The sequence below is a fragment of the Camelus ferus genome, chromosome 1, assembly GCF_009834535.1.
Source record: "Camelus ferus isolate YT-003-E chromosome 1, BCGSAC_Cfer_1.0, whole genome shotgun sequence".
Classification (NCBI taxonomy): Eukaryota; Metazoa; Chordata; class Mammalia; order Artiodactyla; family Camelidae; genus Camelus; species Camelus ferus.
In genome coordinates, this window is record NC_045696.1 from 45,108,860 (window position 1) to 45,133,225 (window position 24,366).

The following is a 24,366-nucleotide window of genomic DNA, read 5'->3' on the forward strand; positions in this document are numbered from 1 at the left end:
ATAATGCACTGCTGTCAACATCAAAACAAGTTGTAAGACTGTCTATGGTATAATCACTGTATAAATCCCTGAGAATCATCATGGGGAAAGTCTTCGAATAAAGCCACTGAATAGGTGTCCAAAATTGCCTAATAAGGTTGTCCCTTGTTTATCTGACGGACATGTAGATCCTTGTACTTCATTTCCTACAGGAAGCAACATTTCCTATCAAAGACTTTTCCTCTGTATGTAATACTTCCCCTGAGTCAGAAAGACAAGAATCTGAATGTTTTCTGAGAGGGGAAGTGTCGGTTACCTGGATGCAGGATCCATCATCGTATGAAGCATCATCTAATAACAAGAAAGGTCAATCAGATTTTGTTGTGAGAGAGAGCAGACAGATGAGAAATACATTTTTTTCTTTTAAAGAAACATGTCTGTCTTTAAAGTTTGTTTTGAAACAACCCTGCCATCTACGATAAAATTTTAAAGTTGAAGCTCTAAGACAGGAAAATATCTGATTCTCTAACTTCATTTTAGGGTAGCAAAGCAAGATGCATACCTGCATACAATCAAAGGCGTATCCCAGAAGGAGCCCGATGGAAGTGGAATGGATGTCCACGGTAAACTTGACTAGGGCTCAATGAAGAAAACTCACCAAACTTAAAAGTCAAACTCTGTTCTCAAAACGGGGGTCAGTGCTTTCAGGTGGTAACTGAGTGCCCAGTGTGCGTATGTGGCACGTGGTCTAGTACAAAGCTAAAATAAGTGAAGTACCAAGAAGACTCATCAACAACACCCAACTTCAAAATGAAGAGCTAGCTAACAGTGAATATCCAAAGTGCAAAACTCTGTCATTTAAATATGAAACTATGTGGTACGCTATTAGGGCCGTTCACTTGCTTTTTTTCCTTTGAGGTATCCCTCTCCCTTCTACCCCTCATCAGAAACATAACCATGCTCACAGCCGAAAAGTCAGAAGAGAAAAAGTATCAAGAGGTCACCAAAATCCCCAGCTTCCCACCCTACTAAGATGCCCAACACCTCAGAACCCCAACACAACCTGCTTTTACATACTCTTGAGCTACGTGTGACTTCCCGCTCCTTGAAAATGTCTTCCACCCTTACCCTGCATAGCTCTAACTGCTACCTACTCATATATAATTCCCCACTGAGGTCTTCTGTGACCTCCAGCTGAGCTCAGGTGCTCTCCTTTGTGAGTCCTGAGGACCCTGAGTGTCCCTTAACTAGATCGAGTACATCAAAGAACCAAGATCGAACTCTGTTTCTACACTACTGAAATCCTAACACTCAAGTATTCAGAAAATACTTTAAGAATAAGAACTTGAATTATACCTTGAAAGACAGATAACACAGTTGGGAAAAGGGAGAAACCATCAGCAAACATTCAAAATACTAATTGGGACAATAAGCCCCGATAAGAGTGGCCAAAGAAAATTCATCTAAGCAGGTGATACTTATACTCGGATGTGTGCCTCTACTCTCAAAAATGTGAAGACTCAGAGGAATCACTTTTCAGGAAGTGGAGGCAACTGGAAGAGGCAACAAGGTAGAAAGGACCTGGGCACATACTCCAGGAACTGAAATCAGACAAGTGAGGCTAAAGTTTAAATGTTATTCAGGAAGTAACATGAGAGTACCATGGTTTTTTTAAAAAAAACTATTTCAAATTAAGGGAACCAAAGAAACAAAGCTATAAAGAGGAAATACTGCCATATGGGATATTGAGTAATGGTTGGAGGTACAGAATATGGTTCAGAAAAGTAGCAAGAAGTCAAAAAGCTGGTCAAAGCATTTCGGGTTGACACAACTGGAAACAAGGAACAATTTATTAAAATGTTAAAAAAAAATCTGGCATGATACAATTATTTCTATATAAAGACAGTGATTCTTTCAAAAAGGTATAAAGTAACACTTGAATACTACTCACCTGTTTCATGAGCTGTACCAAGGACCCCTGTGTATATTCATAATACTACGTTCATTAACTTCAGAGTCATGAGCAAGAAACTACCCAAGAGCACTTCTGTCACAGGGATTTTGAAACTTTAGTTTAATCTGTATTAAGAAGAAATGTAACATGGATGCACTGGGGTTCCATCTCAGTAAAACTTTTAAACATGCCAATTTTATGCAGTAAAGGAAAACAAATAACGAAATTTGAGGAAAGTGGTTTCACTTGTAACTCTGCTGTGTCTGCTTTTCGGTTCTCTGCTAAGCAGATTCTCCATCCCTGGTTCTAATTATGGATCAGCCGGCAAAGGAGTGATGCATATGGCTGCAAGGCCCTTTTCACCCTTTCTAAAATGTCACGTGAAAATATAATCCTCTGCTGATTAAAAGAAATTATCTCTGGACCATACAAGATTAACAAGCCCAATTTAATTAAATTTATGTGGCTTGGTAACTGTTAAATTTTTCCCTCCATCCCCAGAAAGACAACAAAACTGCACCCCAACAACAAAAATCAACAACACTCCCTCCTGTCCGTGAGAGGTTTAGTATTGCCTGCCAAGTTTTATGATGCTGCTGAAATAGCACCTAGGCTGAGATCCGTGTACGCTCACCCCTCATTCCTTTAATGCATCGTGACTGAGACCCTACTACGTGTAGGAACTGGAGCAGGCACTGAGAGGAGTGTGAAGAAAAGAATCTTAACACAGAGTTTATGGGAGGGTCTGGAAAGAAGAGAATAGAGCGCCATGACAGAAAACGACGTGCAGAGTAATTTCAAGTGATCAGTCAAGGAAGTCCTCTCTCAGGAACTGACATTTGAGTTACGATCTGAAGGGTGAGCAAGGGTGAGAGAGATAGGTGGAAAAAATTCAGGCAGATGAAGCTGTGGATGTGAAGGTCCTAAAGGCCTGAAACACTGAAAAATGGTGAGTGGCTGGAACAAAAAGACCTGAGGGAGCCTGTTCTGAGATGGGGGTAGAAGAGCAAAGAATGAAGAAATAATAAAAGATAAACCACTCATACGAAGAAGCAGTGCTTTGTGCTGTGTTATTACATCAAGGTTATAGCCATCACGGTTTCTATTCACTTCCACCAGATGCGCTCATATAATGAGAACAGATTTTGAGGCTAGCAAGTAAAAATGACAACTCATTCAGCACAATGGTTCTGGAGAGCATTCCAGACTCCTGCTTCAGGAATCATAGTGAAAGCAGACCTTTCTCTGGGACAAATACCTTTCTCTGGGACAAAAAGGTTTATTAATTCCCATGACCAGTTAAAACTAAAGACAAAATCAGAGACTTTAATGCAAGATAAAAATTAATGATTTTTACTCTTTTTACAACGGATCTGGCTTTTAAACACTCAGTAGGATATTTTCTCTCTGCTTGTAATCAGTTCCGTTTTCTGAATAAGAAATGCTGTTAAGGTTTGTTTTCAGTATCTAGGGGTAGGGTATTGCAAGTATGAATGCGCTTAATTCTAATTAAAAAAAAATAAGACTCACGTTCTTAGGCATTTTCCTGATAATCCAAATAATTTTATTATTTTATTATTCATGGAAATTTCAGAACTTCGATATGCTTCTCTTTTTAATCTCAATTAAATTAAATCATCAATAATAAACAAGTCAAAGATAAGGTTTTCTTTTTTTTTTTTAATCTTGGAGCAGCACAAATTTTAAAATGAAAATTCTAAGCTTTACATAACAGATTCCTCTCAAATAGTTAAATGAGCACTAAAGACCAGTACCCCAAGGAATTAGAACTTGATAATTTAGCAAAACCTTTAATTACCAAAAAAAAACCCTGAAAATTTAACTATTTTTCCTAGATCTTAAGATTATCAGGTCTCGAATGAATTGGCTTCCTCATATTATCCATTAAAATAACTCTGCTGTTTTACTACTGATTTTTTTCTTTTTTACTGCAAAAGAGATCTTTACATCCTTCTAAATTGTATCAGTCAAAACACCTGCAGTGTATATAAAATAAGCTCAAGAATCTGAAACACATGTTAAGGACTGGGTTAACCTCTAATAAGAAGAAAACAGGTTACATAGGAAAATCAAGCCTTCATAAGAACGTCAGGACTCTGCACCTCTTTTACCATACCGACTTCACCTGGAGAAACAGCTCATGTAGCAGTACAACAGATTCTGATCGTGATTTTGCAAGGCTTTCACTCAAAATCCAAGGAACTACTTCTTACAGAGTTGTACACAGTAGGTGCTATTATTCAGATGAGCAATGTGTAGTGCTCCTTAAATCAACAAAAGTGCTGAAGGAAGCATATATTTATTCCCAGTAATTGAAGAGAAATCAGGAGATTAATATAACTAAATGGGGGAAAAGGAGAGGCTATACAATATTGACATCATGTTGTATTTACAACAAATTTTAGCACAAACCTGAAAGTGGATTACACACCTAAAATGAGAAGGAAACAAAAAGGACTCAGTCTTGTTAAAACAAATAAATAAAACACATAGTGTGTGCAGGTCTAGTTCAGAATTCTTCTGTTAATCTTTTCTGAGTTTATACCAATGAAAGAAAGTCACTTTTCAATTTTAACTTTACTACTACCAGATCATGAGAGACTCTGCATTCTTCAGAAATGTTGTAATCTTGAGGGGAAAAAATGATCTACTGGACCTTTCATCAGAAGCTTTCCTTACTCACCAGTTAAACAATAAATACATGCTATCCCCAGAGCCAGTGAGTTGTACAAACTTCGTAACTTTCTGCAACTGAAGGACAGTCTGCCTTTTGCTTATCACTCGTTAACCTCCACGAACTATCAGCACCAGGCATTTTACAAGGATCTCTATTTTTCACTTCAATGGTAAGAAGCAAATGTTTTTCCAAGATCTTCATATTATTTGTACAGATGAAAACAAATATGTAATTCTACAATGACCTAAGAAGGCATCATACATGAATTTATTTTCCCATATCATGAATGGTTCTAAAAAACTAACTTCAAGCTAAAACAAAAAACAAAAAAACTCTGAAGTCATATTTCACAGAAATATTTTGTGAAAACCAAAGAACTGAATTTTGAATCATCTGTAGCAACTACTATCTCACAGCGAAGAAAATCTCCACGAGAGCTATGGGAATGTAAAAACAATCACCATGAAGTAAAATGACCGTGAGTTTACTAAGAAGGAGAGATATGCTATCAGAAGAAATTTTTTAATGTTTAAATTAAACCAACTTAACTGAACTCCAAATAGAAATTTAAAACAGTGTCATTTAAAATTACATAGAAAAACAGTTTTACTCTAAGGCACACTGGGACCCAGAAAATTTTTCATCCTCTTAAAATATAACCTACCCATTCCAGACGAACTCTCAACTACATGCAGTAGACTGCTGATATATTAAAATACTTGGTATACATTTTGCTTCTGTCCAAGCTTCAATGACCTGCAGGGAATTGGAAACTTCCTAAAATAACATCTAATTAAAATTCTTTACATTAGTCTGAGATTGTAACACAGCAAATAAAGCCCTGCTCTCACCTTGTTTACTTGCCATCTGTCTCTTTCTGAAATGTCAAGTACTGAAAATGTGAAAAGAATTCTAGTTATTTTACTCCCACGTAAATGACAGTTTACAATAAATGCATACTAAGAAGACTGTAACCTGTGGTGGGAATGATGCCACACATATAGCAGAGGAAGTAAATAAAGAGCAGTTATCTAATGGAAAGTTATCGGGGACAAAAGACATCTACACTGATCTTTAAATGTAATGGGTACTTTGGGTGAGCTAAAGGAAAACACTGTGTGCCTTTTGTGTCTCATCTACAAAACTTTACTTTCCAACCTGAAGGTCATGTCAAAGGTGTACTAGGAGCATCACATTGCACAACTTCCTAGAGTGTCATTTCTCTTACGAAACAGTAAAAGGATCAAGGCAGATCTGCCTAGGTCATCTTCCCTCTGTTAATGGTTTCTGAAACCAGAAAACCCATTCAGTCAAGTCCAGGAACTCCATCATCTCTTTCACACGTTACCAAAGACTTCCTTATCCCCAGTCAAAACAGTCTATCATGGCTATCTGTGTCTAAACCTACCTCCCAAGAAATGAAATGTGGGCCTGGGGGTATTTCCCATCTTGCCAAAATAAGTAACATTAAATTTTATTATGTGAGAAGAACTATTAAGATAAATTGAAAAGAACAATTCAAGGAGGTTCCCAAATTAGTCTAGGGAGATACCATGAACACATCACAGAGGCATCATGAAACAAAAAAGAGGATATAATCTTAAGGACCCGGTTTTGACCTCCATGGATATAGAAAGAGGAAATTATTTGGCTAATATTTCAGGGCAAGTTCCAGTATTAATATATGGCCTGAGAAATGGATGGATCATGGCCAATCAAAATGGTAAAGTTGAGATTACTGACATCCCACACTAGTTAACTTACAAAAACACACAAAACCATCCCCCACCTCAGCAGAGTGAGTCAAAACAAACTGCTGACAAATCCTAACAGCTATGTGAGGGGGCGCAACAATAATACACAGTGAGAACACACATGTCTCTGTTTTCCTTTAAAGTCTGTTTCTAAGTCTGCATGGCTGATGTAGGAGAACAGCAATTTCTTTCTTTAAAAGCCCCGTCTGCAGATTCAGAATGTCTCAGATGGCCCTCAGAGCTGGTGTGCTCATGCCAAAAAACAAACAAAAAAAAAAAAAAACGGGGGTGGGGGGGAGAGGAAAAAAAGCAGCTTATATAGCAAGAATTCCAGATCTAACCATCTAACCCTGACTTTCAAAAGGAAAAAGGTGGCAGTTAAGTAAATACCTAACTACCCCAAAAAAACTTCACTGAAAACTGAAAACTAATTTTCCAGTTTGAAAAGCCTTATCTGTCACAGGGAACTCCATCAATAAGCACACAAGATGGTTGCCACAATAAGACTTTTTTACTTGCGCACATGTCTTCATGCATTCCCTGAAGAGTTGTGAAATGATATAACGACCATCTGCTGCACAACAAGCTACAAAGAGGATGAAGCACTTCTGTGAATAATACACACCAAGTGAAACTGGACTATTCATGTCGAAAGCATAGATTTTTTGGAGGATTCCCCAGTTGCTGAAAAGTTCTGTGTATTCAGGGTCAAAATACAACACAGCATAAAAATAAAAACACTCTTTGAAGAAATGTTACAGTAAGAGTAAGAGGAAGTGAAAACGCCCATGAGAGTTCAGATGGAGAACCAGTATGTCAATAGGAAAGCTGTAAAATTTGCTCACTGCCATGTGCAGTTTGTGGGAACAGGCAGAATGGTGACGCTATGGGTTTTTGGGGAATTAACTTTGTAAGTACTAAAGGAAGCCATAAGGACACTTTATTAAAGTACTTTCAAATCATAGCAACCTCATCAAGTTTATCCAAAAACGTCTGCATACGTTTTTGGATACATGTAGGACATTCTGCATACATGTAGCATTAAGAACTGCTGTAAAATACAGTCATTCTATAATCAATCATAATGGTAGTACTGTGCTCATGGACACTTTTTCCTTCCAAAATCAATGGCACTGATTGCCAAATCTGAAAAAGTTGATATTTTATTCAGAGTTTATCTACAAATTATAAGAGCTAGCCTTTGGACACGTCACTGGACACTGTCCAATGTAACACTTTCTCCTGTTTCCAGGCACTAGAAGCTCATAAACAAGGAATAAGTCAGAGTTTTCAAATAATCCGACAGTTATTCTAGAGAAGCAATCATCTGTCTTTGAGTGTTTGCCAGCTCTGAAGCACTGTTCCTGATATGGCGAGAGATACAGAGGAGAAGTGGTTCTTGCCTTTAAACAACTTATGATGCGACACTGAAAATGACCTATCACCATTTTAAAAAAGTAACAATATTTGACAATATACAGTTAAGGGTCATATGAAAGGTCTTGATAAATGTCAGAGGAAGAAGAGATACTTTGGCTGGAGTGATCAGAAAATGCTGAAATAAGATGAGGCTGGGGGCAAAGTGGGAGCTTCAGCCATATCAGTGACAAGAAAGAGGATCTGCATAAATGGGGGACATGGGAAGGTGAAGAGGAAACGGCAGAGAGGCTGCTGTGCAAAGGTCAATTCCCGAGTCAGAGATTAGGCCAATCTGAAATGAATACAAAAAAGAATTTCAATCCTTTTCCAACAAAATTCTTCCAAAGGCCTTTCAGAAACTTATCCATCTGGGGATCCTTCAAAATGACTTACCCACTGGAAGTGGTCACCTACCTACAGTGGTGATAAAGGAAGCTTAGAAAAGTGAAGAGAGTTCTGAACAGACCCAGGATTCTAGTCTCAGCTGTGCCATCCCAATGGTCCCAAGTAACTGTGTACATAAAATGAGATGATTTGATCGGGGGTTTTTAAGAGCAGGCAGGGTATCAGAAACAGCTAGGGCAGTTTTCTAAAATGTGGGTACCCAGATCCCATCTGATAAAGACAGAAGTACTGTAGGAAGTCAGGGATCTGTACTTAACCATTTTAGAGGATTAGAATGCCTCGTCTGGCTGTGGTCTATGTACCGAAGCCCCTAGATCAGATGACTGCCAAAGGCATTAATGACATACCTTGTGCATCTTGTGTTTAAAAAAAATATATATATATATACAAAAAAGTTTAAATTTATCTCACTTTACAATGATATGCATCAGAATACTGACGTTAGATAGAAAATGGGGGTCTAATAAAGCTTTAGCTCTCAGTCACCTGCCATGAACATGTTATTGTCCTTAGAAGATCACAATGATCAGCAATTCATAAAGTATCACTAGCAGAAACAGAACAGAAAATCAAGAGGAAGACAAATGTTTAAGTTGAAAATGCTTAGGTCAACAGCGCAGGGGTCAGTAAACTTTTTCGATAAAGGCTCAGATAGTAAATATTTTCAGTGTTGTGGGCCGTACAGTCTCTGTGGCAACTATTCATGTCTGTCACTGTAGCCACAAAATGGCTATGTCCACGTGCCACTCAAGTTTTCTTTACAGAAAGAAGCACAGACTGGATCTGGCCCACAGGCTGTAGTTTACCAAATATTGATAAGGTAGAAAAAAAGCATTATGACAAATTACCAACTTCAAGACTTCAATTGCTTTATAAAGACAAAATTTTTACATATCCAACTGGCGGGAGAACAGACTAAAATTAGAATTATACAAGGGAAAGAAAATCACAGAAAAATTGGTAAGGAGATTTTGCTGTTTCTTAGGACTTGAATTCATGCAAACCTACTTTAAGCAGATAATTGAGAGCTGGCTGACCAGAATAGAGATCTTTAGTCAAATTCAAGTTTTCTAAAATTTTCTGGAAAAGAATGAACTGGACAGTTCCACATGTCGTGTTACAATCATAGAAAATCAATATACCCCACCAAAAAACCTTTAAAATAAAAACTGAAATGTTTGCAGTATCTGCAAAATGAGTTAACATTTTATTCTCATTAACATATGTCAGAAAAAAAATATTCAGGTAAATGTTCCTATTTCCTCAGTGGAAAAAACTTTGCTCATCTCGAGAAGCTAAAAGTTTAAAAAGTCACAGGCAACATGTCCCACACATACACACTCACAGTGATAAATACAAAGAAAAGGCAAGCTTCCTATGTGAAGTTTTAAATTAACAGTCGGGAATTTAACTAATATAAAAGGTCTTGCAAAAAAAAAAGTTCCTTTTCCTGACTATTTGACATATAATATCAATACTGGCTGAATGAAGATGAGAAAACACCTCATTTTTACAAGTATAAAAAGTGCTAATTGTTCAAACGAGTCTTCCTGAAATAAAGTTGAAAAAAGGTTTACAACCCTGATACCCTTAGGATGCTAACAGCTACAGGCTCCCACACGCCAACTGGTAACGCGGCATCATTTACAAATACATCACACGTGAACATATTCAATTCCTGTCAAGTCACGTAATCTCCATTCCACTGAACTTCTCAAGAAAGAAAGTGGAACTGGAAAACTTATCACTCACCTTTGAGGTATGTTTGATAACAAAGATAATAATACAAGTCTTATAAAACATAATTTCCACCTTTCTTTCCTGTTGAAACTAATGATTTGCCTTCAATTACTTGGGTCTGAACATAAGTTTCCAGTTGTCAAAGTTTAAAAGAGTATGAGGTATTACTCAATGAAAGAAGAAAACAGAATTGTTTTCTTTCAAAGGATAACGAATTTGAGATGAAGCTGTCTTCGTAAATTTGTTCCTTCTTTTAATTTTAAATACTTCTCCCCTCTAGAAAACCAACAAGAAAAAATTTACACCACAATGTTCTCACTACTATCTAGATATCCCATTTTTCAGCCTAAACAGAACCAAGAGAAACCTGTTGGAGGGAGCAAGTTGGTGGAAAGGTTCGGGGCAGCTTTTTCATCAACAATAGAGAGAGGACAGGCGTATGTATGTGGCGCTGCCCTTCTTTCCTGAGTCTTGCAGCCTTAAAAAAATATGGAGCTGCAGCGGGAATCCCACAACCATGAGGTGACTAGGATGAGGACAAACCCAACACTCAGGAAGGAGATTACAGAGCCAGAAAGAGCTCGGGCATCTGACAGCAATGCTGAGGAGTATCCATCCCCATGTGCGCAAACCGCTCTTGGAAGGGTATTCTCACTTTTCTCCAAACACAGTACTAATTGGTGTAACTTATATACTCAGCCTATGTTGATAAAACACTTTGAAGATTTCACTGTGCAAAATTTAGATCAATACTTTAAGCCATGAGTTGGCAAACTGCAGCCCATGGGCCAAATGTAGTCTACCACAGTATTTTTCCAAATAAAGTTTTATCAGAACACAGCCATTCCAGTCCATTTACATATTGTCTATGTCTGCTTTCCTGCGACAATGGCAGAGTTGAGTAGTTGCCAGAGACCATCTGGCAAAGTCTAAAATATTTACTATCTAGCTCTGTACAGTTTGCTGACCCCTGGTTTAAGCCACTCAGCAAGCCATTTTTAGAATTAATTTACTCTTGTTTTTCTAAAATCTTTGTATTGATTCTCTAAAATCTTAATTTGAAATCAAACTTCTAATACTTTATATCATAATACTAAAGACACAAAGTAGATGTGAAGTGTAGCCTGATCTATGCCACCAACATGGAAAACACCTCCCACCTCTTATTTAAAATCTGCAGTACTGAAAACTTCGTAGACAGGCTTAATGATGATGTGTCATAATTAACTAGTTTAATTAATCCTCCAGAGTTTATCACAAAATAAAAGAATAAAGCAGGGATTCTCAATCAAGGTATAATCACAGGTATTAATGTTATAACTTTAAATTTAAAATACATATTCATAGCATTAATAATTTCTAAAGAGATAGCATTTTATACACTGAAATCAGTAAGGATGTTAAAAACAAGGTGCTTGTAAATTCATTTATTTCAATTTATATGAAAATTTTACTATTCATGAAAGTTGACACCGTGGTTTTCAATATCTGCATTAAAAAAATCAATACATTCATTCACTGTGTTGTTATAAACCTGAAAAAAAAAACTACAAAAATTGAGCTACAGACCCCTAAAAAATAATTTTAAGTAATTTGTTTGGCATTATCTTGTACTAAGCAATGTTTTTCACACTTTCATGACACACACTCTGACTTCCAATTTTCCTCCCCCTCCTTAGTATAAATTTTACACTGCCCTATTTGGTCACTATTACGGGTGAACTGTGACCCCTAAAAGGATATGTTGAAATCCTAACCTCGGCCCTATTCGTAAACGTGAACTTATCTGGAAACAGGGTAGAAGTAACAAAGGTAAGACAGGGTCATTAGGCTAGGCCCTGATCCAGTGTGATTGGTGCTCTTCTGCTAAGAGGGAAATCTGGACACACACACACAGAGGAGAACACCACATGATGACAGAGGCAGAGACTGAAGTTCTGCTGCCACAGACCAAGGAATGCCTGGGGCAACCAGAAGCTGCAAGAGTCCAGAAAGCACCCTGCCCTAGAGGGATGGAGGGAGCCTGGCCCTGCTGACACCTTGATCTCAGACTTCTGGGCTCCAGAAGTGTGAGGGAATCAGCTGAAGACAACACAAACTGTTGTTTAAGCCATTCATGGTGGTGATTTATTATGGACGTCCTAGGAAACTAATGCAGTCACACATCTACGGTTACATGTGATTACATCACATGATCAGATGCTCAAAATGATACATTCCAGTAATAAATCTAAGTCTGTCTCTGTTACGTAAATAAATCCTTTTTTGTGTACTTTTTTTCAGATTATTATAAGTGATATCATATGCTATTTACAGAAACAGACTCAAAAACACAGGAAACAAACTTATGGTTATGGGGTGGGGGAAGAGGGTAGGCAAGGATAAATTGGGAGTTTGGGATTTTTGGATACTATCTATACATAAAATAGATAAACAACAAGGTCCTACTGTATAGCGTAGGGAACTATATTCAATACCTTGTAATGGCCTATAATGACAAAGAATTTGAGAAGGAATATATGTATTTATAACTGATTCACTGTGCAGTACACTAGAAATTAACACAGCATTGTAAATTGACTATACCTCAATTAAAAAAAAGTAATAAATCTAAATTATCTTTCAGTTTAATCTGTCCCTCAGTGCTTCTATCAAATAAGACAGGCAGCCTCTCTCCTTACTATTTAAATCTATAAATGGGTACTTTCTATAATGACCTTACATGTATATCCTGTTATAATTAACACATCTATAAACAATTGACGTATAAATACAAACTCCAACAAGAACTCATGCTCTAACAATAATGAGCTTAAAGACAAAAGATTAATATTAAAAATGGGTTTAGAAAATGGAATATTCCTGAAGCATTTTATTTCAAAACAATCAGACATGAGTACTATTTTATGACCTACCTACCCCGTTAGTGCTGGATGTTAATCTGTCTCGATTCCCAGCAACTCTACTTCTATGTTAAGTCACTGAAAAAAAAAAAGATGCTTCTTGGGCTAGATTTCCAAGTATTCCTCAGGCTATAGAATTATCAGTGCAGCTTGTCTGTTTTATAAATAGACTTCAGTTTAGTTTTATAAAAAACTGCCAATGAAGCTCTCTTTAACTAAATAACAAATCTGCCACTTGAAAGACATCATTCATCAACCTTCTTTGTGGGAGTATTGTTATTATGAAACTAAAAACAGGCACTCTTTCTTGAGTGCTTCTGGATTTTAATTATCAAATTTGAATGTCACCAGATATTTACTGAAAGGAAAAACATCAATTTTAATAAGCTGTCTTAAGACTGAAAAACAGAAAAGGTATTCAAGCATAAAGTCAAGTTCACTTGAGTCCTGTGAGTTGGCTTACTGTCTTATGATACAGTGGTTATCACTCAGAAATTTATAAACGTTTAATCAACTCTCAACTGCAGGGGAAAAAAATTCTCCAATTTAAATATCAAAATATCATGTGTGCATAATATATATATTTTGACTTGGAAGGAATTTAAATAAATTGCAATAAAATTTGTTAATAGCTAATAAACCAGGTGTAAGAGACTGGTATTAACACAGGGCTGGAAAAAAAAGTAAATAAAATAAACAGTAAGTAAATGGATTAAATGTAAATATTTGACTTAAAATTTAAAACCAGTGGACAGTGGATTTAGTTTTAAATTTGAATACCTGAATATCAGAATAATTTGTTTTCTTTTGTATTTTGAAAATATATCCCAAAGACAAAATTGCTGGAGAAACCCCTTTCACTTTTCACTTACATGAAAATCAACAAGTAAATTATTCTGCATTCAGTTAGCAAAGCCAAGCCGCATGGATGTAGTTAGCCATAAAGTCCTTAACAGCGAAAGATTCTGCAAGCTCTCACCTGCCCACTCTAACAGACTCTCTTTGTTTAACTTTGAAAGCAGTTGTCTCAATAACTTTCTTGTGGCCTCCACTTTCATAAAGAAATAAGCCCCTTCATTTCCAAACTTTAGAAAAGTATATTCACATCTCCCTGATTCTTGAAATATGAATGAAAGCATTCTTATCAAGACTAAATGAAGTTTTTAATTCATTTATAAGTTAATCTCAGGAAGATGTTCACTTTTTCTAGAGAAAATTCCATTTCCTACTTGGCAGACACATTTCCATTTAAAAGGATTGATTATTGTTTGTCCTCTGAATCCAAATTACATATTATCATTTAAAAATATCAAAAATTAATCTTTACTTCCTTTGTTCTTCCATGGAAAAGGAAAAATGCCTAGAATGCAGATAAATATAGAAACAATTAAGTAGCAACTGTGTTTATATTAAAATACTTGTGTTCAAAAAATACTTGTGTTCAAAAATCTATCAGTGACCTATTTTGATTTATTTAGAAATCATACTTCTCTACTTGCAACTTGTCCCTTGTCCTCATGAAATGCGAAAGAACTGCAACTTTCACCATTAGTTAAATAAAAAGAGAAACAGAAAAAATTAGGCTAATTTTTAAAATATAAAATTATTTTTCAGAGAGTATAAACCATTCCCTCTCATGCATCATTAAACAATATTTCAAAAACAAATGGAATACATTCAGGACTATGCAAAACATTTATAAAAGACATAACTTCCTTAAGATTAATTCTCCAGCAAATGATTACTTTAATAACAAAAACAGTGTTTTTACTAGAAACTACTACTGGATTTGAAAAATTATTTACTAGACTGATGGAGCAACAGTAACATTTAGTCTGAAACAAACTACATCTTCATTTTCTGATGCTGAAATGTCTGAGCCGGCAAATACTGTGAATATCCAGAAAGTAATTTAAAGACTAAAAACACAAATTGGAGTCAGGAAAGCAACCAAGGTTACAAAGAACACTTGGAGTAGAAAGAGCATCAGACCACCAGACTCCTGCACTCAGTTCCACAGCACTCTGTCCCTGTGTCCTGCTCACAATGTTCAGGGCTGCCTAGAAGAAGATGTGGAACTTCATGTGGGATCATAAACAAGGCTATTCACCGTGAGGTCCAGTAATAAGTAGAACTATTACATGGAGCCCACATTGTGCAAACAGGTTACTCCCTCTGTAGGGTTAAACTGAACACCCATGAGGAATTTCAAACCTGCTTCAAAGACCATGCAATCAACATGTATTTGGTTTGTACCAATTTAAACATTTCAATTAAGACCCCATTATTCTTTGGCCAAAGCAATGTTGTCATACAGTGGAATGAGGAAAGCAAGCAGGTTTGTGTGCAGCTTTGTGTTTTGTTGTTGCTCTTATTGCTATTATTGTTATAACTGACGTTGTTTTGATTCAACTTTTAACTTGACCACTTATCTTCAGTGCGTCAGTTCCAAAATGCTCTTAGTACACTACCTTGTGAATTACAACACAGGTGTACAGAGCAAGCACAGTGATTTGTAGTCCTTTAGGCGGAAAGACACTTTATTAACATAGCTAGTTATGTATTTTAATTTTTCCAACCAAATGGTCAATAGAGAAAAAGATACTTTGCCTGATGTTCCTGAAGATTTTAAATAAAGGCCAGCACCTTCTGGGACTAATTTTCTAATGTTAAAATACTTTTTTAAAAATCTTACTTGGAATGAGTATTATTACACAAGCTATGCAAACCATGATTTGTTTCCTACAACACATGTGCATAACAAATGGTCCAGGGGCTTTCAAATGTTATTAACAGTAAGACAACATCTATGTATTACTCTTTGGCATGAATTTTTTAAAAGCTTTTATTTTCTTCACAGATAGGTTATCGAACACAGAGCTATGTTTCCACCTCAGTTGACTTTTGGTTTTGTTTCAGTGGCTGAAAACCAGAGTGTGGGAAGGAAAAATGGGTTGTAGCACTCTGGTTCACTGAAGCAGTTCTAAAATACGGAAAATCTGATTATCGTGAGGCTATCACCTCCGGGTGTTCTACAAAAACACAGTGTCCGACACAAGATGCTGCAGAGCAGGTGATTAATACATAACTTTTTACATGAAAGAGTAAATTTTTCTATTAAAATGGTCAACTGATGAAACTGCCAGTCACATCGCTGAAGAAAAGAATCTCCTGTCATTTTCACACTTGTCAGCTGCAACTACCTTCACACCATTTTGACTTTTGCTCTTAAACTTTAAGCAGTTATATTATAAAGTTTCTCCTCCTCTCTGTGCTTGAAACTATAAATTGTCCCTTCTCTACATGATTCCTCACCCCCACTCCATGCATGCACTCGAAACCATTATGTGCGCTAGAAATCACTGAGTTACTCTTTCCAAAAATTAACAGCTCAGAATGGTTTAAACACTGGACAAGCACCAACGCAGTGAGCTTCAACTGTTTGGGAGAGAGATGGGGGGCTTGGAAAAAGCAATACTAGAGAATGAAGAGGCTCACTGTAAAAGTCAAGCAGGTCATGCAGCCCGCCTCTACCAGAGATCATTGTTCAACCTATTCTCAAAGCAAGAGGCTTGAACAGTGTGCCCTTAATATCTATTTCAGTAGCAAATAAATTTATCTAACTACAATTTCTACCTCTCACCCTCTATGCAGGGAATACCTTATGTGCCATTTGCTATACCTATTTATTTTTCTATTTGTATCATATTTATCACATTTACATGAAATTGCTTTAAAACTTTAGGCTACTCATTTTAGCAATCAATTAAAACACAGCTAGTTCAAATTGATGCCTGATTTTTTTTTCCCATTTGCCCTTACGTTTCAAACACACCCACAAAGAAGTTTACTTTCCATACAACAGGAACATTAAAACAAACATTTTGATTCATTCATTCGTCCAGCAAAATTTTCTTCAATAAAATACAAATCACTCAAGGATGTACTGGTTTAGTTAATGAATTCCAAATTACTATTTCTACTATTACTGTCCTTCATTTTTAGCTTAAAAATACTAATGTCCCTAGTGACATTATTTATAGAATTTTAAAAAAGGATTGTTCAGAGAATTTTTATTAATCCCAATAATCAGTGTGTCATACACATTAGAGTCATTCTACTAAGTAGAAAGAACACTCTATTGCCTAACAACCATGAGAATGTTCTAAGAAGCTTCTTTCATATTCTATAGAACAAAATGCCTCCAAGCTCCCTGTAAAACAGCAAGTTTTAGTCTCAGTTTGCATCTGGAGTACTAAGGGAACACAGAAGTGAACCCTTAAAAGTATATTACTACGAAAAGAGACACAAATCAAAAATCTATGTCCTGTTCTGGTATAGTAAGAATGGCACATTATTATGAATTATGGTCAGACACTTATTAAGTGTAAGTTTTGCATAAACATAGTGGCCACTGAACACTGTCAGAAAATGGAACATGATGACAGAAAAATCCAATTAGGAACATGCTACACCAGCACAGGATTAAATAAACTTTGTCTTAGGGTTGAATTTAAGACAGTGACAAAATTTACTTGGATGCTTAAAACACAGAATTTACAAAGTTGCCTCAACGCACTCAGTTAGCACTATGCAATCTACCGTCACCTATGGGACTCAACACACGATCAACCAATGTTTATAAAATTTCCCCCTGGTAAATCCCCACATAAAAAGCCAAAAAAAAAAAAAATCAATTTATAAATGAAGTGGTAGTTATAAGACATCTGCTGAGTTAGAAAATGTTTCAAGTTTATAAAAAAAAGACGTAAAAGTTGGGTACAAGTTTACCACATCATGTATTACTACATCCAGTTAAAACACTGTATTCACTCAAATTCCTAGTCCTAGAAGTTAAGCACCTTCTCACTGCCCTGATTCCCTAAAAAGTAAAATTTAGTGGATTACGTTGCTGGATCAAGAAAAATTTCAGGGCTACCAAGTTTGAAGAAGTGCAAAGATAATTTCTAAATCAACTGAGTTTTATTAGATCACTGGTAAAACTACAAAGTAAAAATACAGATTTAAATATAAACATTTGGCTTCCCACAACCTTGACCCTTCTTGAAAAGTCTACAAGAGCAAACAATCATATTTCTCTTCCTTACTTCTGGCACCCGCTGGCAATTCAAATGCCCATTAATAGTCCTGGAGAGAATCTTAGAGCTTTGAAGCTAAAAGGCGACTAACTAGAAGATTTGCCACCCACAAGATGTATAAACTGTGGTCCAGGAATATTATGTGATGAGCCTAGTTACACTATTGGCTAGACTCCTACGAGTACGTTAGGATTCATCACTAATTTAGAGAGTAAATTATAAATAAGTAAACATTTATGTCATTTTACATTTGGCAGAGAGTTTTTCTATGTTTGAATTTGATGGTTTTACTCACTCTGGGTATTTGTTTGGCTGGTATTTACAGACAACTTCAGAGTCTACACCCCTAGGTAACTGAATTTTCTGTCATATAATCCTATGTTTCATTAGACTAAATGAGGCTAGTTTTTCTGACTTGAAAGAAACATTAGAGATTTCTTAAGACGTTTTCCCATATCTAAGGAAACTAAAATCTAGAGAGGTTAAGTGTCTTAAACTAAAATTCAACTCAACTATGTTAAGACATTATATATTTTAATTAATATTTGTTTTCCAATCTGGAAATTTCAATAGACTATCACTATCAGTGAATTATTTCAGATATAATTAAAATATCCCAGAAGTGGAAAACTCTATTATCTTCTTTATTTAAGTTTAAGATAGATCATAAAATTTAACATTGAAATAGCCAAATAGACTTTAATGAAGTCAAGAATCCTCGCTTTAAAATGTGGATTCAGTTGATATCACTTCAGTCATCGCCACGCCAGTCCAGTACTTAATAGTCAAAGCACAGGAATTGAAGTTACATCTTTCACCCACACCTGCCACACCACACATCCAGTCAAGACTGTGTCTTGAAGATGCTGTCCAATACCAAATGCTGGTAGATGTGGAGCAACAGGAACTCTCATTTACTGCTGGCGGGAATGCAAAATGGCACAGTCACTCTGGAAGACAGTTCGGGAGTTTCTTACAAAGCTAAATGAAGGCTTACCCTAATACCAAGCAATCATGCTCTTAGGTATTTGCTCAAATGAGCTGAAAGCTTATGTCCACACAAAATCCTGCATACGAATATTTATAGCAGCTTTATACATAGCTGCCAAAAATTGGAAGCAACCAAGATGTCCTTCAATAGGTGAATGGATAAACTAACTGTGCTACACCCATGTCATGGAGAATTATACAGCAATAAAAAGAAATCAGCTATCAAGCTATGAAAGGACATGGAATGACCTTAAATGCATACTGTTAAGTTAAAGAAGCCAATCTGAAAATGTTACATATTATATGGTTTTAACTACATGACATTCTGAAGAAAGCAAAACTAGAGAGAGAGTAAAAAGATGAGCCTTTGCCAGGGGTTCCGAAGGTGTACAGGGGAGGCAGGAGGGCGAGGAGGAAATGAACAGGGGCAGCACAGGGCATCTTTAGCGCAGTGAAACTACTCTATGGGATACAGTAATGGGAAGTACAGGACATTATTATACATTTTTCAAAACTCATCAAACTGTGCAATACAAAGCATGAAACTTAATATAAACTATGAACTTTAGTTAATAATACTGCATCAATACTGGTTCATCACTGTGACAAATAAATGTACCACACTATGCAAGATGTTAGTAACAGGAAAAACGCATATGGGGGAGGGAGTACATGGGAACTTTACTTTGAGTCATTTTTCTGCAAAATCAAACTGCTCCAAAAAAATAAGACCACTGTCTCATGAATTAGCTATTAACACAAATAAATTTGTGTAAAACTACAATGTTTAAACAATGTGAAAAGCGAATACACAAACGCAAGGATACTTCTCTCAAAACAAGTACATGATGACACTATTCTAACTGTGAAACAAAAAGCAGCATAAGCAACCCTAACACTGAGAAAAATGGAATCTGAAATATTCTTACCTGTCCTGCGACTGCTCTTCATACATCCTCTCCTTGCCTTCTTTAAAGAGTCTTATTGCCCTTTTTGACTTCTTCATTAGACTGTCAATGTAGATTTTAAAATATTCATTCTCACTGAGCTGGGCAAGTTTCTGGTTGTCATCATATTTACTCAATATAAGTCTCAAATGCTGATATGTATCAGGTAAAATATCAAGTATGTATGGTGGGCTATTCTTCAACTGAAGTTTGGGATTTTGGCACAGTCTGACCTAAAAAAAAAAAAAAAAAAAGACAAAAAATGAAACATTTTCATATGAACTGCAACACTTTGTTTTACAGAAAAACTGAGAAACTTATCAAACAATGTACTACTTCCTTGTTTTCCATCATATAAATTTTGATCTTAAAGTTACTATTACCTATCTACAAAGAATCTACATTCTCATCTGTTTTAACACAATTAAATTGTTTTCTTCTCCTCCCATATGTTTTTCCTCTGTTGGACCTTTACTTTCAACCCTGAAAGTTTTCATTCTCTTGTCTCCAGCATCCCAGTGTTCGCAGCTTAACAGAACTTCAGTGTGGAAATTTCTGTCAACCACTAACAGTCTCTGTTTAAAACAAAAATGAGGGAATGGGCCTCGTCTGCCGGCCCAGCTTAACACCTCACATTCAGATACCATTTTCCAGCTATAGCTCTTTCAGGGATTTTAACTTATTTTTTGGTGTACTGTTCCTGAACCCTGGGAGACTAAAACAAAGAGGAGCAATTTTAATAACTGAATCCTTAAGTAGTCAATGGGGGTGAGGTCAGAACGAGTCTTTTCCACCTCTTCACATTGTAACCCAGGCCTGACAACACATGCTACGTGACGGCTCAGTCATTCCATCAGGTGCGGCCCGGGCACTGGGGCGTTCAGGGCTGCCTGCAGAACTGAAAACACCCTCTGCCAGCAAGAAGACTGTAGTGATACTGCCACTGCATTCACCTCTACAAGCTCGTGTGACTTCGTCAGAACCAAGTTACCCTTCAAACTAGAGCATAAAGAATCATCCAATTAAACAATTTTTTTCTATGAAATAACTGGGAATTGCACAAGTGTGTAACTGGGAATTGCACAAGTGTGTACACAGTGTATGTACAGTGTGCACTCTTAAAAAAAGGCAAAATGTACACATAAAGGCAGATCTACTGAGAAGCTAGCCCCTCTGCTAAAGCTTTCGTCGTAAGTTTTTTTGTGTGTGAGTTTTCAAGAGTAAGATATTTTCAACACAACTGGTTAAGATTTCTGCCCTTTTTTCAAGAGTGACTTTCCTTCTGTCAAACTTAGCCTGCTGTAGGGTGGCACTGAAGTAGCCAGGGACACTTTTGGAATCTGGCTAATGGGAGTTTGAGTTGAAGATATCCTTAGTTTGGCTTTAGTGGAAGATTTAAGTGAGGTACAAGGTCACTCCTAGAACTAATTACATTACTGTCAGCAGCTGTGATGAAAGAATGGCTTCAGGAATATTTCAAGTGTCCGCAGTGCTAACTACACCAGCATCAGAGCAGGAAGGTCCTGTTCAAACTTGGCAATCTGATTGGGTCCCGTGGTCCCCAGGACTGGAGGTGTATGTGGGCAGGGGAAGAGAATCAAGGTATAAAGTGTACAGAGACTAGATTATTTCTCTGATTATTTCTCTGTGGACTTATCCATTTTTTAAAATTTATAACTTGCTGTGACTTTTTTATAGCTCTCAAAAAAATCACTTTCATACCCAATTTTGGATCTGCACTTTTGTTCTTTGAAAGGACCACTCCAAACTTCAGGTTCTACAAAACAGGCATTCATTTAGGGGCACTCATAAAAATGCCTGGGCCAAATGAAAGAGCTGAATGATAATAATTTCAAGAACCACAAACGCAATAAATCAAGGAAACAACAAATGGAAAAGGTACTCTTAAATTTGCTTTCTTTAAGAAATAATTCTGTCATCTTTTGTGGGGAGAAAAGTTTGGCTCAAACTATCAAGCATCAGCCCCTAATTTAAGAGAACTGTTTGCCACATTAACCAAGGCATTCTATCTCCTTCCTCTTTGTATACAGTGCCCAAAACAGACCTGTCTAGCATACAGTACAGAACTAACAAGTGCACGTGTAGATGATCTGGTTGACTTATTCTAAAATTCTTTATATTCATTTTTACACATAAATATGATATTACTTCCTTATTTTCATGACTGAACTATACATAATCAATAGTATTCACATCAACAACCCAAAGGTACACATAATAGTATTCAAATCAATAACCCAAAGGTATAGGCGTATACCTTTGTAAGAATATAAGAGTATCATTTTGATCTAAAGAAATTCTTGGAAATGGTAAGAGAGTACCTCATTTATTAAATAATGCCAGATCTTTACAAAAGTATAGTTAAAAGGGCTAATTAATCTTTTTGCCCTCTTTTTATTTTTGTGACACTTGGATATAATCAGAGAAGCTCATTCTCCCCCAAAGGCTGATAAAGTCCCAAATACCTCAATGATTTAACAAATCCTGGTTGAAACAAGATACATTTTTTTCAATTCTTAAAACTAAAAGATAGTATCACAAATATACACAAATTTCAAAAATATCACCACTAACATTCCACAGCAAGCCTTTTAATTTCAGCAACATAAAATTCGGTACAACATGTCACAGATTGATAAATTATTAACTTGTAGTTAGGGGTCTAGGCAGTTTTAAATTCATTTCCTCCAACTGGTAAAATTTTTTAATAGATAAATGAAAAATTTCTCTCAGGTATTTTTTTCAGACATTCCAAAGTACTGTTCTTTAAGAGATTCTTTTAAATGTTACAGATTTGTAATTTACTATTCTCTACCTGACCTTTTTCTCATTTGCTTCATTGAAATTGTAATTCTATCAGAGAATTTATTGCTTTATTCAGTGAAATTGTCTGAATAACTACTATACACCAGGTACTGAGCTTAGTGCCAGGAAATTATAGATGACTAGAGCATACTTCCTGCCTCAAGCAGTCTGGCAGAAGAGACCTAGTTCTCTGTAATTAACTTAGGAGCAATGTAATTCTTGCTCTAAGGGATCTGAGTAAAGATTCTGTCCAATCTATTCATTTTCAGATAAAGCAACTAAGAACTACAAAGATTAAGGGACTATTAAAAAATCATTAATCCAACACCAGAGCCTGCATCTTATGAATCTTGAGCTGATCTTCCTTCTAACTATATCATAATTCAATTAGAATTAGGCATCTAATTAATGATCCCTGGTCAAACTCATTTACATTTTTATTTTATTCCATTTGCAAATTTACATGAACTTCAGGACCCATTCGTTAATTCTACAAACATTTGTGTGTCAGGCACTGTTTCCGGCCCGTGGGGAATACAGCAAGGAATAAATCACAGACCTGTCCTCAAGGAGTGTTCTAGTGAAAAAGACTGGAGGCTTAGACCAGAAGTACAGGAGAGTCTTAGCTGTAATGGAGGAGCGTACAAAGTGCCGGAGGAGGAGTGACGCAGACACATCTCTGTGGGAGAGCCACGAAAGTTGTACTTAAGTTTGCAAAAGGAATATTCCAGGCAAAGGCTTGTGCAAAGGCTTCAGAGGCCCCAGAGAGCTGAGTTGTGTGAAGAGGAGTCAGCGCAGTCATTCTAAAAGGTCGGGGCATGGGCAGCCCAGAGGTGAGTGGTACGAGCAGATTCGAAACAGGCTAGAGTCAGTCTGTCAAGGCCCTGGATAGGCCACGGGGTTTTCTAAATTTGCACTTGGGAAAGTGCAACCTAAAATGCTGAACTACTGCTATATGCCGCTGAATGTGCAGTTCATCAGCTGGATTAGTATTAAACTCTGTGATTGATGACAGCTCCTGCCGAAAATGAATAACCCTACACCAGGACGATGACTTCTAAGCAGGTCAGATTCAATTCAATCCAATAAATATTTATTGAGTGCCTGCTATGTGCAAGGAACTGTGAACGCCAGGGAAAGAAAAATTGCTTTTCTACAGACAGTATTCTAAGGAGAAAACTCAAGCTCACCGCAAGGTTCAAGTTCAGATTCAAATGACTGAGACCTCTTCTAGAGATCTCAGAGTCGCTCCCTAGAATGAAAGTGGGTCCCAGCACAGCAGAGCTTTCACAAAGAACAAATCTACTCTCACACTATACAATGATGAACTTTTTAGGGCACCAACTGCCACATAAAAGGACTGGTTCATTAGCAATGTTACTCTTTGCTTTTGAACTGAAAGGCAAAATATTTAGCATTGGAATTGGGCTAAAAATTTCATTAAAGTCATTGACTCATAGGATTTTAGAGTTAAAAAGGACCTTGGAGATCACCAAGAGCAACTCCCTCTTTGTGACATGACAATGCTAAAACAAAGACACGGATCCTAGCTGAGTTTACTGCTCAGAATTCTAGTGTTTGGATCTAAGAGTCAGGAACTCTCTCCAGAACAGTATACTATTGCCCGATATATTTCTTGAAATGTATTCAAA

At 36.5% G+C, this 24,366-nt stretch overlaps 1 protein-coding gene across 4 annotated transcripts in view; it reads right to left on the minus strand.

The window, feature by feature from the left end:
- Positions 1 to 24,366, minus strand: part of CBLB (Cbl proto-oncogene B) — a 191,717-nt gene that overhangs the window by 157,525 nt on the left and 9,826 nt on the right. For all 4 annotated transcript variants that reach the window (XR_004319476.1, XM_032478415.1, XM_032478397.1 and 1 more), the window contains exon 3: positions 19,871 to 20,121. Coding sequence is in view for 3 of the 4 variants with exons in the window: in XM_032478415.1 (XP_032334306.1) it covers positions 19,871 to 20,121 (251 nt within the window). In the remaining variant the exon portion in view is untranslated. The remainder of the gene's footprint in view (positions 1 to 19,870; positions 20,122 to 24,366) is intronic.